This window comes from Macrobrachium nipponense, chromosome 37 (genome assembly GCF_015104395.2).
Source record: "Macrobrachium nipponense isolate FS-2020 chromosome 37, ASM1510439v2, whole genome shotgun sequence".
NCBI classification, from domain to species: domain Eukaryota; kingdom Metazoa; phylum Arthropoda; class Malacostraca; order Decapoda; family Palaemonidae; genus Macrobrachium; species Macrobrachium nipponense.
In genome coordinates, this window is record NC_061097.1 from 42,614,181 (window position 1) to 42,632,525 (window position 18,345).

General features: G+C 38.1%; 1 protein-coding gene across 1 annotated transcript in view; it reads left to right on the forward strand.

Annotated features, from left to right (window-relative positions):
• Positions 1–1,408: 1,408 nt before the first annotated feature.
• LOC135209358 (uncharacterized) overlaps positions 1,409–18,345 on the forward strand; it is a 68,177-nt gene continuing 51,240 nt past the window's right edge. Inside the window, 7 exon segments of the mRNA XM_064242056.1 lie at positions 1,409–1,535; positions 1,936–1,955; positions 13,241–13,374; positions 13,530–13,717; positions 13,866–14,005; positions 14,571–14,710; positions 15,653–15,788. Of these exon segments, the coding sequence (XP_064098126.1) occupies positions 1,409–1,535; positions 1,936–1,955; positions 13,241–13,374; positions 13,530–13,717; positions 13,866–14,005; positions 14,571–14,710; positions 15,653–15,788 (885 nt within the window).

An 18,345-nucleotide genomic window follows, 5' to 3' on the forward strand; every position in this document is an offset into this window, starting at 1 on the left:
CCAGACCCTGTGTGTATTTACCATAAATATTCTCTCTTATAGACGACCTGAGTTGGGTGTTTCATCCTTAGTGACACTACTGGAGTTAACCGTTGAAGACGAGACTTCGCGCTAATATTAAAGAGACGACTTACTATGAATCATCGGATTAGTGAAGTGATAGTTAATTTTTCTTAACTACAAGATAATTATATTTCATAGTCCTAATGCATGCTCATTCGAATGTGTGGTTTGATTAGGTTTAAGGCTATTTTTCTTACTTTGTCTCTTACTATCATAACGACCAGTGCATCTGTGTTTTCTATCTCCCCCTATTAACTTTTTCTTTTACTTTAGTATGATAGTTAGCTAGGCGAATGTATTTTTGGATTTTTGTAATAGTGAGTTTTGTTTTTTCTTTTTCTTCCCTAAAGTACAGCTTTCAAGGGATTTCTTTGTAATGATAAGGCCTTTTTGTTGTAATAAATAATTAAGTATATGTTTAGTCTGTATTCTTCTCTTTGGATTGTTGATGTTCTGGTTATGAGTCATACTCATTATCATAGTGGTAGGAACTTTAGAAGTGGATTAAAGAACCTCTGAACTCATTACCATCTCTAAGAGTTCATAACAATATATGTATATATGTATATATATATATATATATATATAGTATATATATATATATATATATATATATAGGTATATATATATATATATATATATATATATATATATATATATATATATATATATATATATATAGGTATATATATATATATATGTATGTATGTATGTATGTATATATATATATATATATATATATATATATATATATATATATATATATATATATGTATGTAGTATGTATGTATGTATGATGTATGTATGTATGTATGTATATATAGATATTATATATATATATATAGTATATGATATATATATATATATGTATGTATGTATATATATATATATATATATATATATATATATATATATATATATATATATATGTATATATATATATATATATATATATATATATATATATATGATATATATATATATATATATATATAGTATATATATATATATATGTATATATATATATATATATATATATATATATATATATATATATTATATATATATATATATATACACATATGTATGTATATATATCTATATATATATATATATATATATATATATATATATATATATATCTTAAGAGAAAAGCAAATATGTTGGTGAATTATTAGAACTCAGCTTTCTTGGCTTAGAGACTAGAGAGAGCCTAGCGACAAGCACTAGATTCCTTGAAGGGTGCTGAAATGAAAGAACTGTTTGAACTGATGATCATGCAATGTAAGGCCGGTGACCCTTACAGCCTGGGTGAAGCTAGTGGTTGCTATGTCATTTTAAAGGCATGTCCGAATGTGTGCATGTGTCCAACCGCCTGAGATCGGAGAAAAAAGGGGACACTCTCCTTTTGATAGTGATAAGACACAGGACGGCTTTGGAGGTCTCGAGGTCAGAAAAGCCCATCGTAAAAGGTATGGTACCTTTAAAAGGACTTAGGAAAAGTTGCCTTTTAAAAAGAGAGAAGTGTAATGTGTATACATTTGTTTAACCTTTATTTATGTGTTGGGGAATGTAATAGGTATGTCTCTTTGTTTCAGATGGGTTCATGGCATTGTACAAGAGAATGGGATTCTCTAAAAGACCTGACTATTTAAATGTAGAAACTAATAGTTTGTGAGTTTTAGGGTTGATTACTTAGTCTAATTCAGGAGATTAGAATGACAGTTTACAGTCTTTTTATGGCTCAGACTTAGTTCTTAATATTGCGTCATTTAATCACTTTGTTCCATATCATGTTCAGCTAGTTTGGGAAATAAAAAGTATGTTTTTGTATCTATGAGGATTCATTAGCCCAGCTTATATCATTTGCAGAGAGATATAGGCAACTAAAGGTAAGAGGGTTGTGGCTTGTTTTATTTTTAATTTTAGCCAGTGCCGAATGGTCGAATATGCTCAGCAATATATATATATATATATATATATATATTATATATATATATATATATATATATATATATATATTATATTATATGTATGTATGTATGTATATATATTGCCGAGCATATTCGACCATTTGGCATATATATATATATATATATATATATATATATATATATATATATATATATATTATATATATATATATATATATATATATATATATATATATATATATATATATATATATATATATATATATATATATATATATATATATATATATATATACATATATATATATATATATATATATATATATATATATATATATATATATATATATTGCCGAGCATATCGACCTTTCGGCACTGGCTAAAATTAAAAATAAAACAAGCCACAACCCTCTTACCTTTAGTTGCTGACTATCTCTCTGCAAATGATATAAGCTGGGCTAATGAATCCTCGTAGATACAAAAACATACTTTTTATTTCCCAAACTAGCTGAACATGATATGGAACAAAGTGATTAAATAACGTAATATTAAGAACTAAGTCTGACCCATAAAAAGACTGTAAACTGTCATTCTACTCTCCTGAATTAGACTAAGTAATCACCCCTAAAACTCACAAACTATTAGTTTCTACATTTAAATAGTCAAGTCTTTTAGGGAATCCCATTCTCTTGTACAATGCCATATATATATATATATATATATATATATATATATATATATATATATATATATAGATATATTGGGGGTTTGGTTCATATTCCCGAATCTTAAAATCCTGAATGTCAAAATCCCGAAACTTAAAATCCTGAATGTATCAAAATCCTGAATTATCAGAATCCCGAAAGATCTGAATCCCGAAAACTATAGCCATTCACCATTCCTTAAGTTTTTTTTTCTCTCTCTTTTTTTTATTCTTTCTTTCTTTTCTCTCTCTTTTTCTTCTCTCTCTCTCTTTTGTGTAATTCCCTATCTATCTAAGGTGATTTACAGTATTATTTTATAATTTCAATTACATACCCCTTACACACCCTGTACAATTTACTTAGTATTTGTTATTCGTTTCTATCTTCTTATTCAGTATTTTACTGAATATGGCTTTATTTTATTTTAGTTTTTTGTAGGCCATTGCCAGCTCTCTCACTCTCTTTTCATATATTCGTTTGTCTGAAATTATCAGTAATTGTCCCATATGCAAGGAAACCAGGGATTTGTCCGACATCATTAAAGGATTAACTTTGTGGGGAAACTTAATACAAAAAAGAAAAAGAAGAAATACCTTTATATCAAGACCTTTACAAAACAGTATTTGAATCATTGAGAATACATTAAAACATTTAAAACTAGAATATGGAAATATTTTAAAATGAAAGATTATGAGCAATAGCCGGAAGATAGTTCATAAGATCTGGTCGGTTTTCACGATCGTTAACTATATTTTGTATCCTTCCTTCACGACGGATAACACATTTTTTTCTTTTTGGACAAGACTCGCCTCGCAGAATGCGTTCACATTCATTCATTACGTGCTGCTGCTCTTTTTGAAACTCACCAATTATGCGATAAACACCGACATGCGCATTGCCTACTAAATTTTCCCATCGCCTGTGCCATGCTTCGACATTGTTCTGGGTACGAGGAAATCCACTTGGAAGCTTCATACGAGACCACAAATTTGGTGGAAACAATGGAGGCGATCGAACAGCTACACCGTTGTGCAGATATTTTCTTATTCTGCCATGCACATAATTAGTTTCAAACCAATCGACAACTTCATGAGCTTCATCAGGCAGATGCAGTTTCAGTTCATCGAAAGCTCCTGGTATTTCAGCAGATGGAAGGAATGCTGATGCAAACAAATGACGTAGTTTTAGACTGAAATTTTCGTCGTACCATATCTATAGCCAATCCACTTGACTGAAGTCTGCGCCAAATGCACTGGCCAAAGTGGAAAAAACAAACTTTATTGGTAACCGCTTCAAATTCACTTTTTGTGGCTTTGATTACACTTAACTCTTGATCTGTCATTACGATTCGAGGGTTTAAACACAATCCATTCTCGTCTGCAAAGTCTACCAAATCTTCAAATAACCGTTTATAAAGTGACTCACTTTTTCCTGCCATTAGAATATATGCTAGCGGATATGTTCTAGAGGTATCTGAGCAAACAGGGGCATGAATTGTGTAAAGTTGATAAAAAATTGTGGGGACAGTTTTGAAGGTTCCGTCCATGATCCACATTGAAGCATGTGCTAGTTTCTCTACACTAGCTTTAGTGGTAAACATTAGAAGTCTCTCTCCTTCTAGAGTCGAATCCTTCACTAAAAATAACCCAGCATTTAATGTTTTTTGCAGCACCAGAGGAACTTCTATATCAATAATAGTCTTTGGTTCTGGAAGATGATGAGCTTGCCGAATTCTTTTAATCTTTTGACGAAGTGCATTTTTTGATGGCAAACATGGAGCAATTTCCGGGTTAGCAGTGGTTGTACACGATTGTATAATCTGACATGGGTCATCTTTTGTGTTTTTGGCTTGGTGTTTTACTTCACCTATGATCTTCGAAACGTTCGCTGCACTTGCATTGGGTGAATGATTGTTGGTCTACAGTTTTTTTAAGAATATGTTGTCCATTTGAAAATATGGTTATTTATCGGCCTTTGCAATTAAGCAGGTTCCTACTTTCACAACACCAGTAGTATCTATTGTTTGAACTTTTCTCTTTCACCATCAAATAGCCATGTGCATTTAACTTATTAAAACCTTTTTGCGAAGGAACAATTTCACAGATCTCTTCCATTGTTGTTATGGGCTTTACGCTTTTAGTATTTTGTAGAACACAATGGATAAGTGACTTTATGATAACACAGGAACAGACTAAACTAAAAGACTTCGTTACAAGAAGCCTAAAATGGTAATTGCCCCAAGCTCGTACAAGAGAGGGAGAGAGAGATGGTTAAGACAAATGGATAATTTACTGGGATTATGATAATTAGGGATTTTAAGATTCGGGATTTTGATAATTCAGGATTTAATTCATTCGGACTTTAAGCTTCGGGATTTTGATCGGAACCCATAATATATATTATATATATATATATATAAATATATATATATATATATATATATATATATATATATATAATATATATATATATATATATATATATCTATATATATATAATATATAAAATATATATGTATATATATATATGTATATATATATGTGTGTGTGTGTGTGTAAATAAAATATATATTTTTATATATATATATATAATATATAAATATATATATATATATATATATATATAGTATATATATATATATATATATATATATATGTATATATATATGTGTGTGTGTGTGTGTAATAAATATATATATATATATATATATATATATATATATATATATATATATATATATATATATATATATATATAATCATATAAATATAATTATATATATAGATACATATATATACTATATATAAGTATAATATATATAATTATATATATATATCTATATATATAAATATATATATATATATATATATATATATATAATATATATATTATATATATATATTGTATATATATATATTATAGTATATATATATATATATATATATAATATATATATATATATATATATATATATATATATATATATTTATATATATATATATATATATATATAGATAAAATATTATTATATATATATATAGTATATATATAGATATATATTGTGAGATATATATATCTATAGATATCTATCTATCTATCTATCTATATAATATATATATATATATATATATATATCTATATATATATATAATATATATATATATATACATGCACACACACACATCTTGAATTTTAACCCTCGCAATCCTAAATGTCCTTTATCTTAAAGGGATGTCACTACATAATTTATTTTGCCAAATAAATTGTCAGTGATAAAAGTTAATAAGAGAGAAGTTTTTTATATATATTACATTATATTGTGAAGCAATTTCTAAAACATTTGGCCTGTTTTTTTTTTAACATAAACGCTTCATTAAACTCTCTAAGTTACTTTCCATTATATTATTCTCGAAAAATAAAGAGCGGTAGTAAATACCACCTGGTTACACGGGAATTCTTTTATGCTTAAACTGTGGAACGTAAATAATAATTTTTCACTTTGGGGGGGAGGCGGGGAAGGCGGGGTAGGGGGAGAGGCAATTTAAAACGAAGCATCGCACGTCTTTAAAAGACCTCACTTGGCGCACTGTAGGTTTTTTTTTTTTTAACTTTATCTCCATTCTAGTTTCCTTTCTGCAGGCTTGCTGTCCAACCTTTGTGATTGTTACTTATTAGTTTAAATGTGGGGGATTTTCTCCTAATTCCACTTTTAGTTCCTTGTGTCTCATCTCCTTTGCACTGCCTCAGAACTGTGTCCAAAAACTCAACAGGGAAGGAACCTTTACGGAATACAATCAATAAATGACTTGTTTTTCAGATTTGACAATAATGCCTTAGCACTAGAAAGATTGACGTATATAAATTACTGTTTAATAAAGCGCTTTTAGTTGAAAAAAAGCACAAATGTTTTAGAAGGTTGCTTCACAATATTATATAATATATAAAAACTTCTCTCTTATTAACTTTTATTATCAGTGACAAATTATTTGGCAAAATAAATTAGTGAAATCTTGAGTTTATATAGTTGAAACTAATGGTGTGTTGTGCTTAAATGCAATATAGGACTGGAGTTGGACCACAGTAATTTATATATGTCAGTCTTTCTAGTGCGAACACATTATTTGTTTCCTGTATTGTATATGTTTATATTATCATTGTATCCTGTTCGCTGTGGTCAATAAACCTATCTGTCTACCTATCTATCTCGGTTTCAGTGGTCCTTTGTTCCTCTCAGTGTTGGACTGTGGAACACGTAATACAGTTCTCCTTTTATTTCTTATTATTTACATTCATCTTGATCTTTTTATCAATTTATTCTTTTTTATCAATTTGTTAGTTTATTTTTTGTCGTGCAGTTGGGGCCTTCATGATTTCAGGAGAAGATGCAGTGTGTCGCTACCACAGTACAGTTCTCCTTTTATTTTTAATTATTTAATTTCATTTTTATCTTATGATATATCGTTTTGTTAGTTTATTTTTCCTTTCGTAATAAGCGATCTCTTCTTTCTGTATTTCATATTACATCCAGTTACGTCTTTCTAATAAACGCCTTAATATTCTTTGGACACTTGAGTTTGGAGTCGATGGCCCCTGTGGTGGGCTTGTTCCCTCTTCTGAATAATAATAATAATAATAATAATAATAATAATAATAATAATAATAATAATAATAATAATAATAATAGTAATAATAATAATAATAATACTGAAAGAAAAATCCTGCCAAAAGTCTTTTGGCAAGATTTTTCTGTCATAATTTGAGGGAGAGCAATTGCCCAAGTTTGCCAATAATAATAATAATAATAATAATAATAATAATAATAATAATAATAATAATAATAATAATAATAATAATAATAATAATAATAATAATAATAATAATAATGAATATCTGAAAACCAGTGAAGACGAGTGGCTAAAGAGTGCATGGGAAGAAGGACTAATAAAAGTAGACGAAGACCCAGAAATATACAAAGACAAGAGAATGACAGACAGAACAGAGGACTGGCACAACAAACCAATGCACGGACAATACATGAGACAGACTAAAGAACTAGCCAGGGATGACACATGGCAATGGCTACAGAGGGGGGAGCTAAAGAAGGAAACTGAAGGAATGATAACAGCGGCACAAGATCAGGCCCTAAGAACCAGATATGTTCAAAGAACGATAGACGGAAATAACATCTCTCCCATATGAAGGAAGTGCAATACAAAAAATGAGACCATAAACCACATAGCAAGCGAATGCCCGGCACTTGCACAGAACCAGTACGAAAAGAGCCATGATTCAGTGGCAAAAGCCCTCCACTGGAGCCTGTGCAAGAAACATCAGCTACCTTGCAGTAATAAGTGTTACGAGCACCAACCTGAGGGAGTGATAGAAAACGATCAGGCAAAGATCCTCTGGGACTATGGTATCAGAACGGATAGGGTGATACGTGCAAATAGACCAGACGTGACGTTGATTGACAAAGTCAAGAAGAAAGTATCACTCATTGATGTCGCAATACCATGGGACACAGAGTTGAAGAGGAGAGAGGGAAAAAATGGATAAGTATCAAGATCTGAAAATAGAAATAAGAAGGATATGGGATATGCCAGTGGAAATCGTACCCATAATCATAGGAGCACTAGGCACGATCCCAAGATCCCTGAAAAGGAATCTAGAAAAACTAGACGCTGAAGTAGCTCCAGAGTGTGATCCTAGAAACGGCGCACATAGTAAGAAAAGTGATGGACTCCTAAGGAGGCAGGATGCAACCCGGAACCCCACACTATAAATACCACTCAGTCGAATTGGAGGACTGTGATAGAGCAAAAAAATAAAAAAAAAGATAAAAAAAAAATATTAATAATAAATGGCCGAAAATGCTCACCCAATACTCGGCTTGACAGCCTAAAAATTTCATAAAATTAATCGTGAATCATAGATCAAAGCAAAGGTGAAGAAGGAAATTAGTTCGAGAGAGAGAGAGAGAGAGAGAGAGAGAGAGAGAGAGAGAGAGAGAGAGAGAGAGAGAGAGATTGCTACCCTCGTTACTTATGACTAAGTTCAGGCGGATGAAACTTCGCCAACCGGTTCTGAACACGTGAACTATTATCGCCAGGGAATCATAAATATCCTTAGTAAGTAGCACGAGAGAGAGAGAGAGAGAGAGAGAGAGAGAGAGAGAGAGAGAGAGAGAGAGAGAGAGGCGAAGGATGGATAATATCTGCATTGCGGAACCAGCTATCTCAAGAAGGAAAAGGGTTTGAAAATGCCGACGAGACGGTTAGGAAAAGGATGCTAAAATGTCCATTACAGGTGGATTGTGGGAGGGGGGGGGGGGGGGGGGGGGGGGGGGGGGGGGGGGGGGGGGGGGAGAGGGTAAGGGTGGCCATTATCATGCGTAATGTTGCAATACCGATTCGGACCGAGCGGCTGAAATCCCTCTTTGCTGGGAAAGATGAATGCTTCAACCTGTGGCGATACTTCTTCGTATAACTTTATTTCTGCCGTTAGCAACTTGTGAGCCATTTAATAAAAAATTTATTTATTTCTCGGATTAGTGGCTTTAATCCCCTTTTTTTGTACTTATGAGCCATTTAATCATTCTATATTTAATTCTGGGGTTGGTGACATTAATCCCTTTTTTTGTGTTTTGGTATAACTGGTTAGACTGTGTATGGAATTTCTTTTCCCCCCCACTTATCACTTATTTCCTCGACAGATTCCAAGGCCTGCATTGGAGAGACTGTCGTGAAATGTTTTCTGTGCATTGCGATGTGGGTTACTAGGAGTTAACAAGGATTAGGATGTCTCAAAGACTTGTTAGTCCTTCCTATGAGGAGACATCGTGTGCTCACTTATCTGTAGGAGCAGGTTTTACTGTGCATTCACAGTGTCCTCCTAATGATTTTGTCTAGCTTTCTTTTAAACTCTTCCACATTGTTATATATGTATATTATATATATACGTATATATATATATATATATATATATATATATATATATATATATATATTGCTACGTTTATAGATCTCTTCGTTTACCCAGTAATTAATTAATTAGTTTGATTTGGAAAACGGCAGCCATTTCCTCCAAATATCAGCTGATTTTTAGTAAACGTGGGAAACCAAAACCCGCCAGCCAGAGATAGGGGGTTCCTAAGTTGGGGGAAAATAGACTCTTGTCAGCTTTAGGGACGTATCTAAAAGGGAAGGATGTAGGCAGACTGGTACTTCTTAGGCCTATATCTTAAGCTCTTTTTCCTGTGAACCCTCTGTTGGCTGTATGTTCTGTTTCCAGGATTTGCCCTGCTCGTGGGGGGTTAAGCTGACCCCAACACCCAGGCAAAACACCTGCGATCCGCCTCAGACCGCTCGAGTTCGTGACCTCGGACGGATGTCCGACCACCTGCCTTCCATTTAGGCCTATCCATGGCGTTAGTGGCGCGCCAAGGGACCCAGACCTAAGACAAAGCCGGGCGCCACATTTCTACAAAGATCCACTGAACATGGCACCCAGGTACGTCTTGTGAAACAGCATATTGCCAGTCCCTTACATCCTATTATCTATTTGATCCCCATTTTCCCAATTCAAACTTCCATTCCAAAAAGAACTCATCCCTTTGTTTCCTCTCACTGCCTCATGGCCGCATGCTTCCCCTTGTGTGATCGTCCCAGACAAATGAAGTCATTGCATACCTCAGTGAAACATTAGAGTTCCTTTGCCCGCCCAGTGTTCGAGAGAAACTAATTAATACTAATTTGGGCAAGAAATCCTTTTTTCTTTTATCTTGTTTAATCTGGGATCCTTTTTCCAGATTCCCTGAGTCACGTGCCAAGTCTCTCTGCCCGCAAGTGTTGCATTACCCACGAATATGAAACCAGCTTTTACGAATTCCATTTTGAGCCAGCTATCATCCACTTGAGAGATATTAAGTCCACGGGTGACCAGAAGCATTTACTTTTCTCCAGGCCAGTACGAGCCTCTTGTAAATAAATAGCTGTAAAGTACTTACCTGAGCTATCAGCCAACCTTTTGGTTTATTCCATCCGTAAAAATGTCGACCTCGCCAAGCATTCGAACCTAGCTTGCTTAAAAAAAGCATGTAAATCGCATTATACCTTGTAAAACGAATGTAAATGTTTTTCAAAGCGGAAAAAACAAAGCACACTTGCGCGGAAGACACACACTGGCTCACGGTAAGGTATACCTTTCATTTAGTATGATTATTTTATAACCAATGTTAGCTTAAGGTACGTTTAAGTATTTTTATTACGAAGTGTTTTAAATAAGTGTTAAGTAAGAAATATTATTATATTGTAACGGCGAAGCGCCGAGGGAATTCTATTTTGTAAATTGCATTGTTCTCGTCTGACGAGACACTAACACGTGTGTAGAATAGATGCCAGAAAGTACCAGATCAAACTAGAAGTGCTTTGCCAGGGGTTTATTGCTGTATTAGAAAGCCTAGCTAGTTAGGAGTATTCTACTAATAGTTACGGCAAAAGAAGTGTACAATTCTTTTGTCTGTGATAGGTTAGGGGAATTCATTTTAACTTAGTTTCATTCCAAGTGTTGGTAACCGCTCTCTCAGGCCAGCTTCTCAGCTTCGCGCACGCGCACTCTCATGCCTGCCAGCCAACCTTCGGTTCACTCAAAGCGGCAGCCATGTTTTTTATCCCTTTAAGCATTATCTCAACGATTTAAGCAAAGTAACGTAAGTCTTTGAAAGTTTAACATAAAATAATATTAATCTCGGTACTAGTATCTATCGTTCTGCCAGAGAAATTAACGTAATTCGCCTTGAATAAGAAATTAGAATTTCGTGTTGTAAATCGCCTCGTGTTTACAGAAAATCAGCTGATTCGCCATCACTGATAGCACACCGCTCTGCCAACCCGCTCACACGTTTCACCTAGCATCGTTCACTCGCTCGCTGAGCGAAGTTTCATTCCACTTCGGACTAAACGTAACCTTTTTCCATTTACAAATGTTTGCTAACATTTCAGCTTAAAATCCTTACCGCCATTTCGCTTGTCACAGGGACCTAGTAAACTTACGTAAAGTTAACGTAAATCTTCAAGAATAAATGACAAGAATTGTTAACGTAAAATGCGTCTTGTGAAATTCATATTCAAACGCAAATCATTTCATAAGCGGCAAGCCGCTACCATTGAACGTAAAAATCGTTCCACGTTCCGCGAGCGCGTTATCATTTTCATAAAACGTTATCCAAAGCAATTCTTTCATTACACGTTAACGTAAGTAAATCATTTGACGCAAGTGCATCGTATTAAAACTAAAAGTATTAGTTCAATTAAATACAAGGGAGTTTTTCATAAATCATTTTCACCCTCTCCGAGAATGAGAGAGAGAGAGAGAGAGAGAGAGAGAGAGAGAAGAGAGAGAGAGAGAGAGAACCCATTATTCACGAAGCCAAGAGTACTACGTCCATTTTCTTTTATTATAGCATGCAGAATTAACAAATTATTTAGTCTCTTGTGTCTTTCATTTACACTGAGCGTGATACGTACGCGCCTGTGTCCATTGCAGTTTTGCAAGCATTTATTTCCTTTATCGAGTACTTCAGCGAGGGACTGAGCATTTTCAAATTACCATTACCTGTCGTTGCCCGAGTGGTCTTTTCTAATTTTTTTTCACAAAGACTGCGTATACCGAAGGCACAAACCCGCACAGTGTGCACGCAAATTCATTACTTCCAGACAAGGAAGCCTACCAGTCTAGGACTGGCCACCACCAGTGCACGTCAGGTCTTACCATTTTACAGTGCCCCTAATTCGTGACACTGTCCATCGACTGGCTGCTGAAGTACTCCCACCTTTTACTTTCTCTCCTCCACCATTACACTCTGCCCCGAACAGAGTACCATTTCACTTCAGTATATTTAAGTATACTGCATGTAGTGTCCGGGACACACCAGCACGATACCAGTGTCCCAAAAGGAACGCCTCCTCATAAGTGCCGTGCACCTGTACAGCCGTACAGGTAGCCATTCTACCTGCGTGTCCGTCCTTACGGAACGCCCAAGTAACTAGTGTGTCCATGCACAAGGGTCAGTGATCCTTTGGAACACTCAACAAGGGAACGCCTCCCAAAAGTGCCGCAATACCAGCCCTAAGTGCTGTCAAACCTGCGTGTCCGTCCTTACGGAACGCCAATCCATTAGTGTATCCGCTATCCCGGATCACCCAACCAAGGGAACGCCTCCCAAAGTGCCGCAATACCAGCCCTAAGTGCTGTCAAACCTGCGTGTCCGTCCTTACGGAACGCCCAATCCATTAGTGAATCCGCTATCCCGGATCACCTAATCAAGGGAACCCCTCCCGAAGTGCCGCAATACCAGCACTACTAGTGCTGTCCCAAAAGGAACGCCTCCTGAAAGTGCCGTGCACCTGTACAGACGTACAGGTAGCCCTATACCTGCGTGTCTGTCCTACGGAACGCCCATTCATTAGAGTATCCACCATTTCGGATCACTCAACCACGGAACGCCTCCATAAGTGCCGTGCACCTGTATTGGACCTACAGGTAGCCCATTCCAGCGTCTCCCAAGTGAGGAACGCCCTTAAGTGTGACGTACGCCGCACACTCTATTTGATCGCCACCGCCTCATCAGAAGGTGCCATTCCAGAAGTACCACCAACTTACGGGACACTTCCCAAGTGCCACAGAGCACCCAGTCTTTTCAGACTTTTTTCTATACCACGTCGCAGAACACCTTTCCAAGTGAGTGCCACTTTACCCAGTAGGCACTCCCATTCCATTCAGTACCTTTCCTGGCCGTTATTTTCATTTTTCATCTGAACCTCTACTGCAGCCTAAGGGAAATGTCTTCCTCTGCTTCCCGCAACTTCTTTGCCATAGAGCTAGAGAAGCTCGGAGCCCTCATAACTCTGGGCAAGGAAGCCGGTTACACTGGGCCAGCACTTGACCAATGGATAAAGGCACAGCAGGATGCCGCGCGCCTGCAAGAAAAGGAAGAAAGAGAAGCAGAAAGGAAGGCACGTGAAGAAGAGAGAAAGCATGAGCTAGCTCTCAGAGATGACGAAATCTCTGCTAGTTTCTAAGCCCCAGACCATGAGCTGGCCCGGTAAGAGGTGGTTGCGGAGGTTCTGCACCACTTGTTGTGTGCGTGGGCATGCTGTGGACTCAGACCAGTGCCCAAGTCGATCTCTACCTTGGGATGAGAGCTTCCAGGGTGAACTTCTCCAAGGCTACCATATAGCCCTTCCTGATGAACAGCCTCCTATGGCCTATCAGTGGGTACAAGTCATGGCCGACACCGAAGCCCAGGTCTCCCTTATTTCAAGAAAGGCATTGCCTAGGGGTGCCAAAATCCAGACGGACGAAGAAATTCAGTTTGAATGGATTGACGGTAACCTCTATTCTGTTCCTTCGGTCCTTCTGAATGTTGAAATGCCCTTTCTGGACCAGGAGACCAGGGAAACCACATTGTGCCACCTGGGCGTAGTTGACCCATTTCATGATGTTTATCAGGTGATATTGGGCCGAGATCTACTTAAGCCGTATCTCCCCTGGACGCAGCTCCCACTACCAGATGCACCGGATCCCTGCAGCATGCCTCATAATCAATCATCAGTTTTAGATTCAGAGGCTAGTGCCTCCGATGTCCCAGACATCCCTTTTATTTGTGAACCTGGCCCTGACCCAGTGTCAGAGCCCAAGGTTCCTGCCGCATCCTCTCAGCCTCTTACCATTTTACCGCCTACCTCCTCCACTTTGGAAGAGGTAAGCCCACCAGTTAACCCCGGACTTGTTTCCGAGGGTGATTCAACGGAGGATTCCTTAACCTCCCCATGTCAAATCACTGCCAGAGAGGACTCTTCACCTGTGCCAGAGCACACTGCCAGCCTTGGTGACTCCACAGATTCGCAACCTGTGGGGCCATCTCGGCCTTCCGTCCAGTGCCACAGAAGAGGTTCTAGAACAAAGTTCTGCCGAGACTGTGGCCGCCAGGGTCACATGTCTGCCAACTATGCAGGGTGCGCTAATCACAATATTCCTGCCATCGCAATGGCCGTTACTAATCCTTCCTCACTAGGACCCCCGGCTAAGGGCCCTATAACAGTCGCACCCCTCCAAAGCCATTATCCGCCAAGCCACGTCAGAGCCTACGACGACTCTGGCGCTCAAATCTCCCTGATACGGGAAGATTGAATCCCCCAAGGGGCTAATATTGACAGATGTCACTTAATCACCATTGAAGGTATCAACCATATTAAACTGATCCTTCCGACCGTCCAATTGAGGGTCACCAGACCTAATTCCTCCAAAGTATGTACTCTTGCAGTTGCAAGCTACATCCCAGGAGGTTACGACCTCCTCCTAGGGCAAGACATGAAGTCTCCCTCACCGTTCAAGAAGCCTAGGGGTCCTAACCCCACGTCAAATCACCCCAAAGCAAGGAGTCATCAAAATTCTACTTCCTCCAGGAAGCACGTCCACCAACAGTCTCCCCCGTTACCAAGGAGGGAGTTTGATCATTCACAGTTCCGTTGCAAAACCTGCAACGTACTAGGGCACTCCACAAATTAGCCTAGGTGCCCTAGCAGACTACCAGCAGCGGACACTGTTCATTTCCCACAAGGCTTAGCCTTCCACAAGAGACAGGAGCCTCTGTCTCCCCTTTCCAAGGGCACGCTGAGAGGTATTGCACCTCCGGTACCCGCCACAGGTCCAGTCGACCTCAACTCTCTGCCAGAGCCACTTGGCAGCACTGAGCAGTGCCAAGCTCCGTCCAGCCTGGACGTAGAGCCACCACAGACTTTGACCTCTGCGCCTGGCCCTGAGCTAGCGCCGGCGCCTAACCTAATCAAGGATCCTCCTACAGGAGATCCTCCAACAGGCATGGAGCTTACCGCAGCCCATGGCCAATCCCAAGTCCATGAGTCTTCTTCACCCTCACCTCTGTCGCCCAAGGATGAACCTCCGGCAGACCTTACCTTCACCTACTGGCCAAAACCTGGAACCTGAACTGCCCGACACGGAGTCAGCCTTGAGTTTTCCCCTTACGACAGCTGTCGCAGCAGCTGAAGTGAGGCCTTCCTCCCCTGCAGTAGGTTCCACCTCTACGACGGTTGCTGCAGATACCGAAGTAGGGTGTTCTCCTGCAATCCCTCAGGCTACCACTGCCTCTGCTCCTGACGGTGTTTCTGGCCTTACCCCAGAGTCGGTGCCTCCGTCTACTCCTAGGACTGGTATAGCCAGTTCCTGGAGGAATAAGTAGAAGAAGAAGGGACGTAACAAATCATTAACACACTAACCAAAGAGCAACATGCTCTCCTTGACACCTGTGCCCGAGGTACAGTGTCACATTCATTTGCAGAGTGATCCTGGCACCTACCCAGAGAAGGTAGCCAGCCTGATCTCTGCCAGTAAACTAACACTCTAACCCCTAGAAATTGTGATACTAACACTCATGTAAATGTCATAATTACCTCATTGCATTTCCATCCTGGACAACTAACCACTCATCATCCTCACGCATCATTACCTCACATCATGTATTTTAACAATTCCGTCGCTGAACTGCTGCTGTGCGTACCACACTCTGGAATGATTGCGTCTCCATTTAACTGTATTGAGTGGGTTAGGCTAATGATTTAGTACCAGGGCATTAGGTTAGTAGCACGTAGAATTTTCAAGTAACCTTATCTAGGGGTAGAATAGACTGTCGTCACAGACAACCCGTAGTTATTACTTAGGCTAGACTACATTACTCCATTAAGTTAGTACACTTAGCATCTCTGCCTATAAGTTAGGTAGGCCACTGTAGGTAGCTGTATCGCTGCTCTAAAAACTTCAAGTTAGAGTAGGAGAACTGGGTAGTCGAGACGATCAAACTTATTCAAGCCAAGGCCTTCACGCCCGAAAGGGAGTGAATGCCTTCTTAACAGGGGGAGCTGCTACGTTTATAGATCTCTTCGTCTACCCAGTAATTAATTAATTAGTTTGATTTGGAAAACGGCAGCCATTTCCTCCAAATATCAGCTGATTTTTAGTAAACGCGGGAAACAAAAACCCGCCAGCCAGAGATAGGGGGTTCCTAAGTTGGGGGAAAATAGACTCTTGTCAGCTTTAGGGATGTATCTAAAAGGGAAGGATGTAGGCAGACTGGTACTTCTTAGGCCTATATCTTAAGCTCTTTTTCCTGTGAACCCTCTGCTGGCTGTATGTTCTGTTTCCAGGATTTGCCCTGCTCGTGGGGGGTTAAGCTGACCCCAACACCCAGGCAAAACACCTGCGATCTGCCTCAGACCGCTCGAGTTTGTGACCTCGGACGGATGTCCGACCACCTGCCTTCCATTTAGGCCTATCCATGGCGTTAGTGGCACGCCAAGTGACCCAGACCTAAGACAAAGCCGGGCACCACATTTCTACAAAGATCCACTGAACATGGCACCCAGGTACGTCTTGTGAAACAGCATATTGCCAGTCCCTTACATCCTATTATCTATTTGATCCCCATTTTCCCAATTCAAACTTCCATTCCAAAAAGAACTCATCCCTTTGTTTCCTCTCACTGCCTCATGGCCGCATGCTTCCCCTTGTGTGATCGTCCCAGACAAATGAAGTCATTGCATACCTCAGTGAAACAGAGTTCCTTTGCCCCAGTGTTAGAGAACTAATTAATACTAATTTGGGCAAGAAATCCTTTTTTCTTTTATCTTGTTTAATGTGGGATCCTTTTTCCAGATTCCCTGAGTCACGTGCCAAGTCTCTCTGCCCGCAAGTGTTGCATTACCCACGATTATGAAACCAGCTTTTACGAATTCTATTTTGAGCAGCTACCATCCACTTGAGAGATATTAAGTCCACGTGGGGACCAGTAGCATTAACTTTTCTCCAGGCCAGTACGAGCCTCTTGTAAATTGATAGCTGTAAAGTATTTAGCTGAGTTTCTGGTGACTTTTCCTCTAGAGTAAATTATCACTATAAATCCGTTTTACGGTAAGTTCAAGTAAATTCACCTTGTTTTCCCTCAAACTTTTCCTGTTTATGTATCGGAGCCTCTCTCAAGGCCGGGCTCATACATAAAATATATAATATATATATATTATATATATATTATATATATATATATATATATATATATATATATATATATATACAACGCGAGAGTATAAACAAGCACACACCAAGTGAGAATTGATATATACCTCATAGAAAACGCACAAAAACGAACGAGGCTTCAGTATACAATGTTTGGTAAAGACTTCCACCCACACACAAAGAACTGTTTATTTCATTCGTCCCATAATGGAATTATCCAGTGTAAACGTGATTTCAATGGACACAATTGTCCAGACACTAAATATAACATTGGGTGAATGAAAGATCCAGTTTTATTTCAGTTAAAAGTGACAGTACACAATGATACGTATATATATTTTCATACTCGCCTGTCAGTCATCGTCCAAAATTCATTTTGTAGCTACAAAATACAGTATTGCAGTGGGCAGGTATATTATTATCGCTGTAGCGACAGGAACGGTAAGAGAGCAGCCAAAGTTTACCTCCGGAGAGGGGTTGGGGGGGCGTTGTTGAATACAGAAATTCAGTAACCTAAATATAATTTTTTTCCATTAATTCAAAATGGAATTATCCGATCC